Source organism: Ahaetulla prasina, chromosome 15 (assembly GCF_028640845.1).
Source record: "Ahaetulla prasina isolate Xishuangbanna chromosome 15, ASM2864084v1, whole genome shotgun sequence".
NCBI classification, from domain to species: Eukaryota; Metazoa; Chordata; class Lepidosauria; order Squamata; family Colubridae; genus Ahaetulla; species Ahaetulla prasina.
Genome location: NC_080553.1, coordinates 10988455 through 11005874, shown reverse-complemented (window position 1 = coordinate 11005874; position 17420 = coordinate 10988455). Strand labels below are relative to the sequence as shown.

The 17420-nt window shown below is 45.2% G+C and overlaps 1 protein-coding gene across 4 annotated transcripts in view; it reads right to left on the bottom strand.

Annotated features, from left to right (window-relative positions):
- Positions 1-657: 657 nt before the first annotated feature.
- The window catches only part of CLTCL1 (clathrin heavy chain like 1), a 65785-nt gene continuing 49022 nt past the window's right edge, over positions 658-17420 (bottom strand). The window contains exons 26-34 of one of the 4 annotated variants that reach the window (XM_058158434.1): positions 15881-16030; positions 14715-14846; positions 12363-12473; positions 11453-11623; positions 9893-10114; positions 6131-6151; positions 3425-3500; positions 2492-2522; positions 898-1036 (exon numbers count right to left, since the gene is read on the bottom strand). In XM_058158434.1, the coding sequence (XP_058014417.1) occupies positions 2512-2522; positions 3425-3500; positions 6131-6151; positions 9893-10114; positions 11453-11623; positions 12363-12473; positions 14715-14846; positions 15881-16030 (894 nt within the window). In that variant the 3' untranslated portion in view covers positions 898-1036; positions 2492-2511. Of the gene's footprint in view, positions 1037-2491; positions 2523-3424; positions 3501-6130; positions 6152-9892; positions 10115-11452; positions 11624-12362; positions 12474-14714; positions 14847-15880; positions 16031-17420 lie in introns of all 4 variants that reach the window. The other 3 variants (XM_058158432.1, XM_058158435.1, XM_058158433.1) reach the window with 3 other exon arrangements.

Sequence of the window (17420 nt, the reverse complement as noted above, 5' to 3'; positions counted from 1 at the left end):
AAAACGTCGGGGGAATACCTGCGCCGAGATAGGATCCGATTTATTCTCCAATCAAGGTAGTTTCAAAAACTACTCCCAAGTAGCAATTCCAATCCCCTCTCCCCGGGTTTTTTTCCCCCTCTTTCTCTCTCGGTGGCTTTCTATCAAATCTACAACTCTTCCCATTCTACATACTTTAAATTCCCTTTTGTTTGTTTGTTTGTCTGTTTGATCGGGCATTACCAACCTACAGGAGGAGGAAAGGAGGAAGAAGAGGAGGAGGAGGTGTGTTACATATGATTTTTAAACACACGTCCCTCCCACCAACGAGTCGCCAAAGCTAATTCCGGCTTATTCGCCCGATTGCGGCATTTGTGAAGAGTACCTTTGTTAAGCATGAACCACTGGATGCTGTCCAGAAACAACTGGATTAGCAACAACAACAAAAAAAAAAAACAACCCAAATTCTGCAGAAGAATTTAAAAATAAGAAAAAAAAAGCAACAACAAAGTTCTTCGTCATTTCTTGGACATCTTCTCCCCGCTCCCACCCACCCACCCTCCCCAACTCTGGCCTGAAGAAGTTATTGCTGTCCTAATCGAGCAGAGATGCTACCTATGGTATAGGATATGGAGAGAATTTTGGCTGGCCGGTACCAAAAATAAAACCAGCGGGAGAGGGGGAGGACGGGGCAGCCGCCTTGTGGAAATTTGAAATGTAACAGGACATAGCAATAAATAACAGCATCCTTTAGAGGTCTCTTGAGCCAACGGAGGGCGCAGGAAGGCAGTCAAGCCAACGGAGAAGGTTAATTGGTGCCTTCTGGGACAAAAAGAAAAAAAACAACCAAAAAAAAATGAAGGAAGGAAGATGGGACGGAAAGAGAAGAAGAGGTGACCAGTGGGTGGAAAAAAAAAAAATATCGGTCGCAGTGCAAGTTACATGTTGTATCCGTAAACCGGCGGCTGGCCGAATCCTGGCGCTGTTGGATACGCGTACGGGAAGTTGGCCTGGGGAGGAACGGCATTGGGCCCGGCCGTCAGCATCAGTTGCTGCCCTGTAAAGAGGCAGAAAAGGTGGGTTAGAAAACGGAAAGCCATCTCACCTGGGCAGACCTTGGTGTATTTGGGGGCCTGGAGCAGTGGTGAAATGTAAAATGTGTTACTACCAGTTCTGTGGGTGTGGCTTGGGGGTGTGTGTGTAATGTGACTGGTTGGGCGTGGCAAACTTTTTTTTTTTTTTTACTTTCAAAAAGCATTTTTCCTACAACCTCTTCGGCTGAAGAGGTTGTAGAAAAAATGCTTTTAAAAGACTCCTCTGACGATCCCAGCTGAGTTGCCTAATCGTTAGAGGCTTTTTTTTTTCCTTTTAAAGTGGCCCGCAGAACCATCCCACGCAGGACGTGCGGCCTCGCTCGCTCCACTTCCGTGTTTCTGTGCACACACGTGTGACAGTCAGCTGGCCGCCACGCGTGTGGGAGCACCAAAACCCGGAAGAGCAGCATTCTGTTGCACATGCACATGACGGCACCCAAACTTCCGGGTTTACGTTGTGTGCGGGCGCGACAGCCAGCTGTTTGTTGGGCATGCTTCCGCGCTGGAAACCGGAAGTTTGGGCACCGTCAGGCGCCTGCGCGATGGAACGCTGCTCTTTCAGGTTTTGGTGTTCTTGAAAGCCAGCAAGGCTGCGCGGTCCAGGCGGGATGGTATCGCGTGCCATTTCCGGTGCAAAAGTCGGTATGTTGTGACGTAAAAGGTCAGCCTTCACTGAATTATAGAATAGCCCGGAGAAACTTCTCTGAAATTCCAGTGCCGCCTCTTCTTTAATTGCCACAGTAAGCAAGTAGGGTTTGGCTCTGGGGATATCTAAAAAGGTAAAGGTTCCCCTCGCACATACGTGCTAGTCGTTGCCGACTCTAGGGGGCGGTGCTCATCTCCGTTTCAAAGCCGAAGAGCCAGCGCTGTCCGAAGATGTCTCCATGGTCATGTGGCCGGCATGACTCAATGCCAAAGTCAACACGGAACGCTGTTAACTTCCCACCAAAGGTGATTCCTATTTTTTCTACTTGCATTTTTACATGCTTTCGAAACTGCTAGGTTGGCAGAAGCTGGGACTAGTAATGGGAGCTCACCCCGTTACACGGCAGCACTAGGGATTCGAACCGCCGAACTGCCGACCTTTCGATCGACAAGCTCAGCTGTCTTAGCCCCTGAGCCACTGTGTCCCTATACTGACTCTGGGGGTATCTAAGATGACGGAAATCTAGATTAAGGGAATCTTTTAATGTTAAGCTACGATCTAGAACATCTGCGGAAACAACGCTGGAACAAACTGCAGTTAGATCTGTTAGTTCTTCGTCCCCCAGCCTAAGCGCAGAATTAATTTTGCCACACGTCAAAACACACATGGGGGGTGGGGTGGAGAGGAGGGGGTTAACGGTACACATGCCTCATGCAGGGAAACCACCCACCCCCCTCCCCCGTGTAAACGCCATGCCCGCAGGTAGACTGACCTCGCCATCTGGAGCTTTCTTTAATGGACACCTAAGAAGGCAATTGTCAGTAAAATCTACCTTCGGCCAAAGGATCTCAGCGAGGTTTTAGGCGGGTTGAGAAACACAGTTTCATGTCCTCAAGCAAAAATTTCCACCCAGCTAACCCGCCCCCCCGACATTTCATTCCCCAATTTCTTACTCTTTCTGGAAGGAAAGTCCCTGCCCCAACCCCCACCCCTTTTCACGAGACCCATTTGAGTGTTGTGGTGAAGGTGCTGAACAAGAGCTGTGGAAAACGCAGTATTGCACGCTTAACTCTGCTCACATTGCCAGGAGTTGGATTCCATCAATTCTGACCGGCTCAAGGTTGACTCAACCTTTCATCCTTCCGAGGTGGGTAAAATGAGGACCCAGATTATTGGGGGAAATATGCTAACTCTATAAACCACTTTGAGAGGGCTGTTAAACACTGTGAAGTGGTATATGTCTAACTGCTATGTCTGTCTGTCTGTCTGTCTGTCTATCATCTATCTAATCTATCTATCTAATCTATCTATCTATCTATCTATCTATCTATCTATCTATCTATCTATCTATCTATCTATCTATCTATCTATCTATCTATCTATCTATCTATCTATCTACCGGTATCTATCTATCTATCTATCTATCTATCTATCTATCTATCTATCTATCTATCTATCTATCTATCTATCTATCTATCTATCTATCATCTAATCTATCTATCGATGGTTGTGTCTTAAACCTTGGGGGGGGGGGGAATAAACTGAGCTAGCTAAATTTCTTCTAGGATACTTATTCATAATACCATGTAGAGGAATTAGGAGAAGGGAGCAGGAAAGTTTAAGATTAAAAGAAGTCATCTAAATTCATGGAAGGCCCAGGAAACGAATGAATGAATGAATAAATAAATAAATAAATTTTACTTACCAAATACTATAGGAGTAGGTTCTGCTACTTGCTCCTCGTCTTTCCTTAGACTTTCCGAAGCATCGAGTTTATCCACCTAAGTTACAAAAGGAAAACAGGATATGTTCAAGGAAAGACCCCGGGTTTGGTGGCCACCCTTAACCTTACCTTTCCCTAGGTATGTTCCAAACTCTTAAGGCAGATTCCATTTCATGTTGCCAACTGCTTCTGCTTTAGAGCAGGGGTCTCCAACCTTGGTCCCTTTAAGACTTGTGGACTTCAACTCCCAGAGTTCCTCAGCCAGCAAAGTTGGCTGAGGAACTCTGGGAGTTGAAGTCCACAAGTCTTAAAGGGACCAAAGTTGGAGACTCCTGCTTTAGAGGTCTCTGGGATGGGACAACCTGGTAGACGTGTTGCCTGTTTGAAGGCCAACTGCTATGGGGTGGAATTTGCTTAGGATCTTGACCGAGGTGCGAGCAAGGATGGGATAAGTCAAGGGGGCAAGATGGACCAGAGAGGGCTGCGGATATTATTTGCTTTCAAAGCTTTCGGGGGTCTCAAGGGATGAACCGCAGAGGGAAAATTTGGGTGTGTGTGTGTGAGGAAGCACCTTTATAAGGTGGAGAGCAGGTGGCGGTGAGTGCAGGGGTGGGATTCAGCCGGTTCGGTGGAAACCGGATGCTAACTTTACATCTGGTTTGCCGAAACCGGTATTTGCAAGGACTGGTTGGCCCCGCCCAGCCCTCCCCGCCCCTCCCCGAAGTCTCCACCTGGCCCGTTTTGGATGCAAGGTAAATGCAAGGCCCACGCAGAGGGTCTCTGGGAGGGCAAAAAACGGGCCTCCAAGAAGTCCAAAAATGGGCCCATTTCCGGCCTCCGAAGCCCAAGGAAACCCTCTGGAGCCTGGAGAGGGCGTAAACGCTCCCCCCAACTATGGTGCAGGAGACTGAGTAGGCCATGCGCCCATGGCCACACCCACCGAGCAACCGGGCAGAGAAACGGTGGCTAAAATTTTTCAATCCCAACCCCCGGGTGGGTGTTCTCGCCAAATGGCAGGTGGGCAAATTAAAACCTGCTCTTCCCAATCTACATTGTGGGTGTGGCCAATCACAAACCACTCATTTATCAACAGGTAAACTCTTGAGCCCTTTCTAATGGGAAGAGCTAAGAATCCAGGAGGCAGGAGAAGAGCAGGCAGAACCAGAGGTGGCATTAAGCGACTCCTCAGCCTAGAATCAGTACGTTCTCACAAACGGTCTAAAAGCCTTGAATTCCACGGAGCCTCATCGGCCGCCAATTTAGGGCGGGCATTCTCGCAGCGCGGCCAAAAGCATTCAGGCTTTGTTAATAGGGAGGAATGTCTTTCGGGAACTGTTAGGCAGAGGTTCGAGTGATGGAAGTTAAAGCAACTTACTGTAAAAGGAGGGGGAGGTTTATTGCTAAGTGCCATGTACTAAATTAGTTCTTATTTTAAAACTGGACTTATGGTGCATGCGGTTTCTGAAGGCTTAGTAGACACTTACCACTTGCAAAAATCCAACCAGACTTTCAACCTGGAAAGGACCACAATGGGCACTTTGGAGTAGGGTCTATCTTATTATTTATTTAGTGAACAGATTTGGGGTAGGGGAGGGAGGGCTATACAGATAGTTCTTGACTTTGTTTTATTTAGTGACCGTCTGAAATTACAACGGCAGTGGAAAAAGCCAGATTCACTTGACTGTGTCGCTAACTTAACAACGGCCGAGATTGACTTAGAACCGTGGCAAGGAAGGTCATAAAATGGGTCAAAACTCACTTAACAACGGTTCCGCAAAGCAACCAAAAAATGGTGGTCATAAGTCAAGGACTACCTGTATTCATTTTTGATGCTTTCCACAGAAAAAGTAGTTAGGTTTATTTTTTCCCCTAATAGCCAGAAGTACTTTAGGTCAGGGGTCTCCAACCTTGGTCCCTTTAAGACTTGTGGACTTCAACTCCCAGAGTTCCTCAGCCAGCTTTGCTGGCTGAGGGACTCTGGGAGTTGAAGTCCACAAGTCTTAAAGGGACCAAGGTTGGAGACCACTGCTTTAGGTAGATTTATAATTCCAAGATTAGGAAAGATGATCGCTGGATCAATAATCCTTCAAGAATGATCCAGTGTATCAGGCATATATTGAACATAATACTATACTGCGGAATGCTTTTGGTAGTCTTCAGTGAAAACTAGACGTTCTTAAAGGTAAAGGTTCCCCTCGCACATATGTGCTAGTCATTCCTGACTCTAGGGGGCGGTTCTCATCTTCGTTTCAAAGCCGAAGAGCCAGCACTGTCTGAAGACGTCTCCATGGTCATGTGGCCGGCATGACACAATGCCAAAGGCGAACGGAACGCTGTTCCCTTCCCACCAAAGGTGGTCCCTATTTTTCTACTTGCATTTTTTACCTGCTTTCGAACTGCTAGGTTGGCAGAAGCTGGGACAAGTCACGGGACCTCACCCTGTTACGACATTCTTACAAATAAGTAAATATTTGGGTTTTCCTTTCCAATGAAGTAGATGAAGTCCGGCTGGATTTTTCCAAGTTCTTTATATGGAGTGATATTTACTATGATATTAGTTTAGATGAAGCTACATTATTCTGCTTTTCGGTGCAAGCTACAGCCAGACGGCTGGATCTTTAGATCTACTTTTTAAGAACACCAATTAAAAACAACAACACAAGTGCGTAAAACTAGAGAGACCGTCACCTTATTAAACAGACCATCAACCTGTAAAGGAAATTAAAGAGGGGAGTATTTAAAATCAAAAAAAGAGGTCACAAAATCAAGTTTAAGACAAAGAAAGCAAAATAAAAGGTAACATTGGGGGAGAAATGGAAGAATGCTAGAAAAGAGAAGCAGAAAGAGGGACATGAACTCTGTAAAACCTTCGTTTTACTCAATGTTTAATGTTGATTTATAGACATCATCATCATCATCAAAACTTGGTTGATACCTAGGATGCTGACAGCAACCCGTATCAACCATTAGCACCAGTCAATTATATTTGTATATAAATAATTTTATATACTAAGTAATAATAAGTAATTTTTGAAGATATGAAAATAAAATTTAAAATGATATTGGGGATGCTCGACTGCCATTTCAGAAAGAAAAGGAGAGAGAAGTAGAAGGAGGGAAGAAAGTAGGTAGGAAAGAGTAGAGAAGGAGGAGGGGAATAAGAAGGTTAGATAGGGTAAGAAGGGAGGAGTGGAGAAGGAGGAGAGGAAGTAGTAAAGCGAAGGAGATGAAGGATGTGAAAGTAGTAGAGGGTAGAGAGGGAGGTTGTGAAGAAAGGAAGTGGCAATCGGGCAGGCCTGAATCAGTAATAAATGAAAATTAATGATTAATGATGGATAATAGTTTGCACATAAATATGATGTTGGAAAATGGAAGCACCAGTCAATTATATTTGTGATGCATTTTTGTACGTTCAGTTGACTGAGTTTCATGTTCAATGAATAAAGTATAATAATAATAAATCATGAAATATCGTGACCTGGCCATCAAAACTACACAGCTACGGATGAAACATGTAACAGTGATATCCGTTGTCATCAGGGCACTTGGCACCATGTCCAAGAATTTTACAAAACACATCAAGAAATTGCAGCTTTCTGCAATAACACCAGCAGAACTGCAAAAAACTGCAATACTTGGAACATCGTTCCAAGAATAAGAAGATACTTGGTTGATACCTAGGACACTGACAGCAACCCGCATCAACCATTAGCACCCGTCAATTATATTTGTGATGCATTTTTTAATGTTCAGTTGCCTGAGTTTCATGTTTAATGAATAAAAGAGATAATGATAATAATAACCTGGCCATCGAAGCTACACGATTATGGATGAAACAGTGATACCCATTGTCATCGGGGCACTTGGTACCATGTCCAAGAATTTTATAAACTACATCAAGAAATTGCAGCTTCCTGAAATAATATCAGCGGAACTGCAAAAAACTGCGCTGCTGTGTTGATACCTCGGACGCTGGCAGCAACCCGTATCAACCGTTAGCACCAATCAATGGTATTTGTGATACATTTTTTAAAGTTCAGTTGACCAAGTTTCGTGTTTAATGAGAGGAGGAGGAGGGGGAGGAGGAGAAGGAGGAGACGGAGAAGGAGAAGAAGAAGCTTCTGATTTATATTTGTGGACAGTGTATTAAATGCCTTTGTGCTTTGGAGATTAAAAAGACTTCAGCTGGACTAACAAATCTGAAAATTACAACCACAGAGCAGTCACAAGCGAGATGAAACTAGGAGCAATGAGTTCATTGTATTGGTGCAACAGCGTTTTGGAATAACGTGACTGTTACTACACTTGTAAATGCTGCATTTCTGGGCTGAGATGCAACTTACAACCATTTGTTTAGTGACCGTCCAAAGTTACGACGGTACTGGGGGGGTGGAAAGAGACTTAGGATAGTTTTTCAAACTCACAACTGTTGAACCTCAGGTCATGTGATCCCATTTGGCGACCTTCCAACAAGGAAGAAGGCAGATTCACTCAACACTTAAGTGCGACTAACTTAATACCCGGGGTGGTTCACTTAACAACAGTGGCAAGAAAGATAGTAAAAAAAATGGAGCAAAGCTCTCTTAACAACCGTCTCGCTTAGCAAACCGAAATTTTAAGCTCTATTGTGGTTGTAAACTGAGGGCTACTTGTATTTCTAGGCCATAGAGCTTCTCGATTTTATTTTATTTTTTTAAAAAATAAACCCAATAGATCCTAGCTCCAGGCAACTAATGCAGCCAGTCTACTTGCTGTTGAAATCGTGCCTGCCAGGCTGAGACCAATGTTTAATTACAGGCATTAAGCAATCCACGGTCTCCAAAGAGGGAACAGCAATCAACAGCTTTAATTAAGCAAATGAGGCATCGGGGCTGTTGGTCCCCTAGCACTCTAGATGTCTTAAGTCATCTAGCAAGTCTTTGATGAGTTTTTTATCTATCTATCTATCTGTCTGTCTCTCTATATTCCTCTATCATCTATCTATTTATATGACTATCTCACTTTTTCTCTCTCTCTCTCTATATATATTTATCTATCTATCGTTATCTATATATATCTGTCTGTCTATCTATATCTATCTATCAGTCTGTCTGTCTGTCTATTTAGGTCTGTCGGTCTGTCTATCCATCTGTCTGTCTGTCCGTCCGTCCATCCATCCATCTCAATATTTATCTCTCTATCTATATTTTTTTGTTTGGTCTGTCTGTCTGTCGGACTGGGTTAGTTTTTAAACTTATGGGTTTTTAATGGGTTTTTATTCTAAATTTTAATCGTGGCCAATTTAATAAGTTTTTTAATTATATTTTAATCGTATTTATATTGTATTATTTTGTATTTTTTATCAGGCTGTGAACCGCCCTGAGTCCTTCGGGAGAAGGGCGGTATAAAAATTTAAATAATAAATAAATAAATAAATAAATATATTTATCTATCTATCCATCCAACCAGCCATCCATCTTTATCTATCTATCTATCTATCTATCTATCTATCTATCTATCTATCTATCTATCTATCTATCTATCTATCTATCTATCTATGTCTATACATGTCTATGTCTATGTCTGTCTGTCTGTCCAATCCATCCATCCGTCCATCCATCTCTATATTTATCTCTCTCTATCTATATCTTTCTGTTTGGTCTGTCTGTCTGTCTATATCTATTTATCTATCTATCTATCTATCTATCTATCTATCTATCTATCTATCTATCTATCTATCTATCTATCTATCTATCTATCTATCTATCTATCTATCTCTATACATGTCTATGTCTGTCTGTCCGTCCATCCGTCCTGTTGTGCCTCGTCCGCTTTCCCCGCAGCCGGGCCCGTCTTATCTGCTTCCGAACGCTGAGGAATGTCCTAGCATGCCTCCCGGCCCCACCCTGCCTCCATGCCCAGACAGGCCGAGGAAGAAGAAGCGCCTCCAGCCCCCAGCCCTGGCTCCATGCCCAGGCAAACGGAGCAACTAGACCCCTCCCCCTCCCCCACAGCATGTGAGCCTGAGGAAGGTCAATTACCAACAGCTGCAGACTGGAGTGACCCTCGCTTCAGGAGAATTGATAGGCGGCTTCAACAGAAGGGAGGGGCAGGCCTGGATAAGTGCTGAGTCATGGAGCCACACCCCATGGCCTATATGGGGGATCTGCTTTCTGGCATTCTCTGAGTCAGGCAAAGTCTACCTTATCTTGCTGAAATCACCTTCTGGTCTCCTGCCTGCCTTGAGAACTTTGCTAGAACTTTGGCAGAGCTGCAGAGGCACGCCTGATTCGGATTTCCCTGACCGTCAGCGGAGGAGTGGGACACGACACATCCATCCATCCATCCATCCATCCATCCATCCATCCATCCATCCATCCGTTCCATCCATCCATCCATCCGTCCATTTTTGGGGAAGCCTTTCATTTGGAGCAGGGCAGGACCCCTCTTTGCAGAGAAAGCTATACTTACTTTGGTAAGGTACTCCCTCATCACCTGAATGAAGTAAGGCATTGCAAAGTCCATAATGTTGTGTCGCCAGGCCAACTCCAGGACCACATCCGGGTGCAGCAGGTCGTAACACGTGAAGAGAGAAGCTGCAAAACATTCTTTCTTGTCTTCCTCTAGGAACCACTGAAGGAGTTTCTCAGCCAGCTCGGCGTCTTTGGACTCAGCCGCGTATTGCATGGCATCCTAAGGAAAAAGCGACGTGGTCACTTAAAATAGCGATTCGGTATTTTTATTGTAAAGTAACCGTCAACCATCAATGTGGGTATATAATTTTGTACTTATTTATCCTGTCATGTTTATGTAGTGTAATATTGGAGGTGGTGACCCTTGAAGAGCTGTATGCAACAAAATTCCATTTTAATGTATGCCAATTAGTGTACATTCGAAGTGACAATAAAACTATTCTGACTATAAAACAGAATTCTATTCTATTCTATTCTATTCTGTTCTGTTCTATTTCTATTCTATTTCTATTTTCCTTCCTTCCTTCTTTGTTCTGTTCTATTCACCTTCCTGTTCTGTTCTGTTGTTCTCCTTCCTGTTCTGTCCTCCTGTTTTGTCGTCCTTCCTGTTCTGTTGTTTTCCTTCCTGTTCTGTCCTCCTGTTTTTGTCATGTCCTCCTGTTCTGTCCTCCTTCCTGTTTGTTCTGTTCTCCTGTTCTGTCCTTCTGTTTTGTTCTGTCCTGTCCTTCTGTTCTGTTCTGTTCTCCTTCCTGTTCTGTTGTTCTCCTTCCTGTTCTGTTCCCGTTTTGTCCTCCTTCCTGTTCTGTGCTGTCCTCCTGTTGTTGTTCTCCTGTTCTGTTCTCCTGTTTTGTCCTGTCCTCCTGTTCTGTCCTCCTATTCTGTTCTGTCCTCCTTCCTGTTCTGTTCTCCTTCCTGTTCTGTTTTGTCCTCCTGTTCTGTTCTGCTGTCCTGTCCTGCCCTACTCTACTTTCTATTCTCACTGCCCATTGGCACATGCAGCGAAAGAAACTCCCGGGACTCTTATTTTACCAAGAGTGTAACTTTACTGATAGATCCATAGAGGCATAGTAAAAAACGTAAAGCCAGTTTTGCCTTTTGGCACGAAAAGCTGCAAAGTTAAAATCCCCCCTTTTCCCTGCTGGGCCACCCACTGTCCAGGATCCACCAATCCAGCGCCATCTCTTCTGTTTTGGGAAACAGTCTGCTCAGCTCAGAGGGCTCTCATCCTTCGGCCTTGAGGTGTCCAGATTCTCCCAGGCCACGGACGGGTGCACGTTCATTCCTCAATTCCCTCCGAGCGGCCCAAACATTCCAATCATTCCTCCTCCCCTCCCTGGTTTCTTGTTGTCCTGCAAAGCCGAGTGCTGCTAATGCCGACAGAAGAGAGGATCCTACCAGGAGTTTATAATGGTCCTTGCTTTGCGACAGCTCGTTTAGTGACCGTTCAAAGTGACCTCAATAAACGGTACTACTTTTACGACCCGGGAATCAAAACCGGACCCGGACCGCGCCCTTCCGCGCCCATTCTGCCCCCCCGCCCCAAAAGATACTAGCTGACCTTATAAAGCCGATCTTTCTTGCAAAGTTCCACGCTCTGCTTCCACCGGTTATTGCCTTTGTACAAATAAGCGGCGATACGCCGGAACTCAATTAATTTGTGCTTTTCAAGACGCTGAGCCAAGGTGATGTTATCGAAGTTATCGTAGGCATCGATAGACGCTCGCAGGCCCTTTGAGGAGACAGAAAAAGACCAGGCAGGAGTTAGAGACTTTGCTGAAAAGAACCAGAGGGCCTATGGGTTTTTTTTACTTTTATTTTTATTATTACTATTATTATTATGTGTGTCTAGGTGGTCATGTGGCTGGGTGGGTGTGTCTAGGCAGTCATGTGGCTGGGTGGGTGTGTCTAGGCGGTCATGTGGCTGGGTGGGTGTGTCAAGGCGGTCATGTGGCTGGCCGGGTGGGTGTGTCAAGGCGGTCATATGGCTGACTGGGTGGTTGTGTCTAGGTGGTCATGTGGCTGGATGGGTGTAGCTAGGAGGTCATGTGGCTGGCTGGGTATATCTAGACAGTCATGTGGCTGGGTGGGTGTGGCTAGGTGGCCATGTGACTGGGTGGGTGTGGCTAGGTGGCCATGTGGCTGGCTGGGTGTGGCTAGGTGGTCATGTGGCTGGGTGGTCAGGCGGCTGGGTGGGCGTGGCCAATTTAGCAGTCCATTAAACAACACACATAAATTAAAACTTTAATTTTGTTATGCTCCTGGGGGTGGAAATCAAGTTAGTGAAGGGATGCGGCTGCCTTGGGGTGTGTGTGAGGGACTTGTGTTTGTGTGTGTGTGTGTGTGTGTGTCTTTCTCTCTCTCTTCCTCCCTCCTTCCCTCCCACTCTCTCTCTTTCTCTCTGGAGGCCAAAAGTGGGCATGTTTTTGGCCTCCAGAGCCTTCTGCACGTCCTGTTTTTCCAAAACTCACTTGGTAATCTTCCTCCTCGGTCAGAAGATTGTTCAGTGCCTCGTTGACCCCTTTGTTGTTGTGATTCTGGACCGAGCGCAAATAAGGTTTCACGAGAGGTAGCTGATTAACCTATGGAAGAAAGCAAACATTTAAGGCCAAAGAAGAAGAAGAAAAAAGATGACATTTTATTTATTAATCAGTGGAACAACTTGCCTCCAGACGTTATAAATGCTCCAACACTGGACATTTTTAAGATGTTGGATAACCATTTGTCTGAAAGCGGTGTAGGGTTTCCTGCCTAAGCAGGGGGTTGGACTAGAAGACCTCCAAGGTGTCCTTCCCACTCTGCTATCTTATCCCATTCTTATTTATTTGGAAAACTCATGTACTACTCGCTCACAGAGACTCTAGGCCAGTGATGGCTAACCTTTTTGCCATTGTGTGCCAAAAGTGGGGAGAGTGCGGGGGGTGGTCACATGCGCGCATGCCCACACGCAATCCCCCCCCCCCGCGCTCCCCGCTTTTCGCACATGATGGCATGGTGGGCCCGGTAGGCCCATTTTTCACCCTCTCCAGGCTCCAGAGCCTTTCTAGGAGCCTGGGGAGGGCGAAAACTGCCTTCCCCATCCCCCTGGAGGCCCGAAACGGCCCATTTCCCGACTTCCGGTGGGCCTGAAAATCAGCTTGTCAGCGCGCACACGCGTGCTGGAGCTCAGCTAAGACAACGCTCGTGTGCCCACAGATATAGCTCCGCGTGCCACCCGTGCCATAGGTTCGCCATCACAGTTCTAGGTGGCTTACAGAAAATTAGAAACACGATGTAGAAGGAATAAAAATAAAGAATAAATACAAAATAGTAATTACACCATCCACTCCACCTCCTCAGCAACATCACACACTCATATCAGTCATTTAATGGCCTCTAGCCCGCTCTGGGTTCCCAGAGTGGGCTCCTGGCAAGACCACATCTTCAGGGCCTTCTGAGGGAGGGAGCCACCACACAGAAGGCCCTTCTTCTGGGTCCTGCCAGATGTACCTCCCTGGGGGACAGGACTGCCAACATTCCTTGCCTCTCCAGTGCAGGGGTCCAGTGCCGCTCCAGTGCAGGGGTCTCCAACCTTGGCAACTTGGAGGCTTGTGGACTTTAAGTCCCAGAATTCCTCAGCCAGCTTTGGGAGTTGAAGTCCACAAGTCTTCAAGTTGCCAAGGTTGGAGACCCCTGCTCTAGTGGGTCGGCTGGATGTGACCGGCAAGGGATGGTCCCTCAGATAAACCTTTGATAATATTGGATGGGTGCTCATCGAAGTTCATCATTCAAACCACTGTCAAAAACAACGGGAACTGTGCCTTTTCCCGAAAAAAAAAATCTTTCAGGATAAAATGTCTGGAAAATAACTCCTCAAAACACACGCTTATACACATGGGAGCAATACATCTGAAAATTGGAGGGGAAAAAAACCCCCTTCCTTTTGCCTTAGACTAGGATGTTCTGATCTAAGCTTTCCCAAAAATCACAAAGCAGAATCCTGGCTCCGACAAAACCCCTTTTATTAAACGAATGTGAATTCCTCTCATTCACCTTCAGCAAAGGCCTGGCAAACAGTCTTTTCAAAGGTGAATTTATGACCACAAACCTGATCTAGCTTGGAAAGCTGCCGTATAAATATTTTCTGAACGGCAGCGCTGTGCAAGGAAAGACTTGGCGCAGAGTCTCTGAGATTCACGGACAGATCTTCACACTCCTGAACCGAACGAACGAACGAATGGCTTCCTGAAAAAGCCCACTCCGCTTTTGCTCCTCTTTTATTTATTTCCTCTTTTATTTCCTTTATTTCATTGTCCACCTGTGGCTTTACTCCCAAGTCGACCCTGATTTCTTACCTGTTCTCTTCTTCTGACAGCTCTGTGCATGCGCACACTGGGAACAGGCTCCAGCTGTTCCTCTGCCTCACTGCCGTCTAGCTCTGGAGGCAGCTGATAACTGCCAGGCAGCCTTGGCCCCCTCTCTGCCTCCGACGCAGAGCCCTCATCCGAGACTTCCCCAGATTCCAGGACTGGCCCATGTTCCTCCCCAACTTACTCACTCTCAGACTCTGCCGCCAGCTCTGCTGGTGGGCCACAACACAGAGCTCCCCAACCTCTGGGCCACCGACAAGTTGGGAAACGGGAAGCACAGCTGGAGGTGAGCGGCAGGCGAGCAAAACCAAAACCATTCCCACTCCCCTTTCCTCCAGCCTGTGAAAAAAAATTGTCTTCCACAAAACCGGTCCCTGGTGCCACAAAGAGGTTGGGGACGGGCTGCCTTAAGACCATTCCGCCTGAATGGAGTTATTGGCCAATTCTTTCCAAAAGTGGGTCCTTTTCAGTCACCTTGGCAAAAAAGCTGACAGTCCTGGTGTGATCCAGCCGTGGAGATAATACGAGCAGGAGATCGTTGATCAGAAGCGGTTTGTAATCCAAATAAAATTGCAGGGCCCTGTAATACAGCTCCACGTTGGCAACCTGGAGGGTTTAAGAATGAGTGGAAAGGAAAAACCGTTAAGCCTCTTGAAACGGGATGTTGAATTTTGAACAACTCAATGTTGGAAGAACCCATTTCTAAGACTCAACCACATGAGGAACAGGCAGGGGTGAGGGGAAGACGAGCAGCTGACAGAGAGCAGGAGAGTAGCTCCATTGGCTATGGAGGAAACTGGGGAAGGGCAAAGTCAAGCTAAGCAAAGCAGGGGAGAGGTAGAACAAGGGAGAGGGGGTTCAGATGAAGACCAAGGGCCACCACCTCCTCATCCTAGGGCATGCAGGGAAGAACGCAGAAGAGAGCAACGTGGGTTGCATGGCTTACGAAAGAGAAAAGGGCCCTGATTCCCTTCACAAGGCACACCTGGGGATGGAGTTTAAAGGAAAGGCAAATGGGAGGGGTGGTTGTCGGGAACAAAGGTTGAGTTCATCTCGTGTTAACTGCTTTCTCTGAGTTCCTGGCATCCTACCAACTGGTCTGATTTACTGCAGTGCTACTTCACTTCTGAAACTCCTTATCTTGCTTGCCCTGCCGGATTAATTATTTTACCTTGCCTTGTTGGATTTATAGTTGGAAGTTTTCTGTTTATAACGCTGGGACTGGAGTATTTTCAGCCAAAGGCTGTTACAGTTTCGTGGGAGAGTTTTTCTCCAGACCAAAGAGTAAAAGGGACGTTGGGGGCAAAGTTGGAGCTAATAAAGGGACTCATACTTATTCTCTGGCTGTGTTGCCTTTGTGCCACGACCCGGGTCATCACAGTTTCACAAATAGGTCTCAATGTTTGCTATGCTTTAAATTCTAATAAAAGAGTGGAATAACTTGCCTCCAGAAGTTGTGAATGCTCCAACATCGGAAATTTTTAAGAGGATGTTGGATAGCCATTTGTCTGAAGTGGTGTAGGGTTTCCTGCCTGGGCAGGGGGTTGGACTAGAAGACCTCCAAGGTCCCTTCCAACTCGGTTATTATTGTTGTTATTGTTGTTGTTGTTGTTATTATTATTATTATTATAGCTGTTCACCTTTGCGATGATGTCCTTGAACTGTCCTTCCTTCCAAGCATCCGTAGGATGGTTCATCATGGTAATTATTGCGTTGTCGTATTCTTCATATTTATCGTAGAGGAAGACAAGCTCTCCCCAGAGGTGGGCGTGTTCTGCTGCTCGAAGGACCTTGAAAAAAAAAGCATGAGAAGGTTTGGATGTCAAAGACTGAAAAGGAAAACAAGAGTCCAAGGCCCAATATGGATCCCCAGTAAGTTACTGGTACGCAAACTATTTGGCTTCTCGTAGCATTTTATTTTCGTCTTTTAGTTCTGCACAGTTGTGATCTTTTATGACTGTAAGCTGCCCACAGTTAGCCTAAGGTAAAAGGATCCAAAATGGAAAAGGGTAAACTTGATAAGAAAAGTATGTATTTAATATTACACGTCTTACGCAGCGGGGATTGCATTTACCCAATGCTGGAAAAAACGAAGAAACACGATGAGATGAAGGAATAATTAAGAAGATACCAGAGTGCGCAGAAACGGACAGACTGACATTAAAAATGAAACAGAAAGAAGATACAGAATATTATCAAACATGGAATCTATTCATCGGTGGTTGGAAAAATGGGGTGGAGATTAAGAATGTAATATGCATTGTTAAGCGAATTAAATACCCAAACAACACAATGTTTATTAAGCACTAAGAAATGTAATTCATAAAAAATTAATTTTTTAAAAAATGGTAAATGGAGTCCCTGCATATTTTACTCCACTGATCGTTGCCCACTATAAGTGGGGGATAGACATCTCTGTTTCAAGACCGTTGACCCAGCGCTGTCCAAAGGTCATTTCTGTGGTCATCTGACCACTATGACATCATGGAGTGGTGCTACCTTCCCATCAAAGTGGTACCTATTTACCATGTTTCCCCGAAAATAAGACCCTGTCTTATATTTTTTTTAACCCCGAAATAAGCGCTTTGTCTTATTTTCGGGGCGGTCTGATTATTTTGGGGCACGTGGAGCAAGATGGGGCTCCTCTTGCTATCTTACCTGATTTCCAGCTCTGTTTTCCTAACCCTCATCAGAGGAAATGGCCGGGACTGGCTGCACATGCGCTGAAATATTTTTGGGCAGGGCTTATTTTCGGAAGGTGCTGGTGTTGGACTTATTTTAGCGCACGCGCTCAATAGCCCAATTGGGCTTTATTATCAGGGGATGTTTTATTTTTGGGGAAACACAGTATTTACTTGCATTTCTTTTTTTCTTTTTTTTAAAAATAGTTTTTATTAAGCTTTTGACTTTTAAAAACAGAATAAAGAAAAACACGACAAAAACACGTTAAAAACGTAACAAACATATTACATTATATATTATTTTACAGCTTTCTGTATCGACATAGATATGTGTTCTCTGCTTTTGTTCAATTATTCATCTAAGTACTTACATTTATATGGTATCTATTCACACAACCATTCCTGTCAGGTTGACAATGTTCTGTAATTTACACTTCCTAATTTTAACCCAATTAATTTAACATTCCGAATTATTGTTTTCCTTTTTTCTAACCATTCA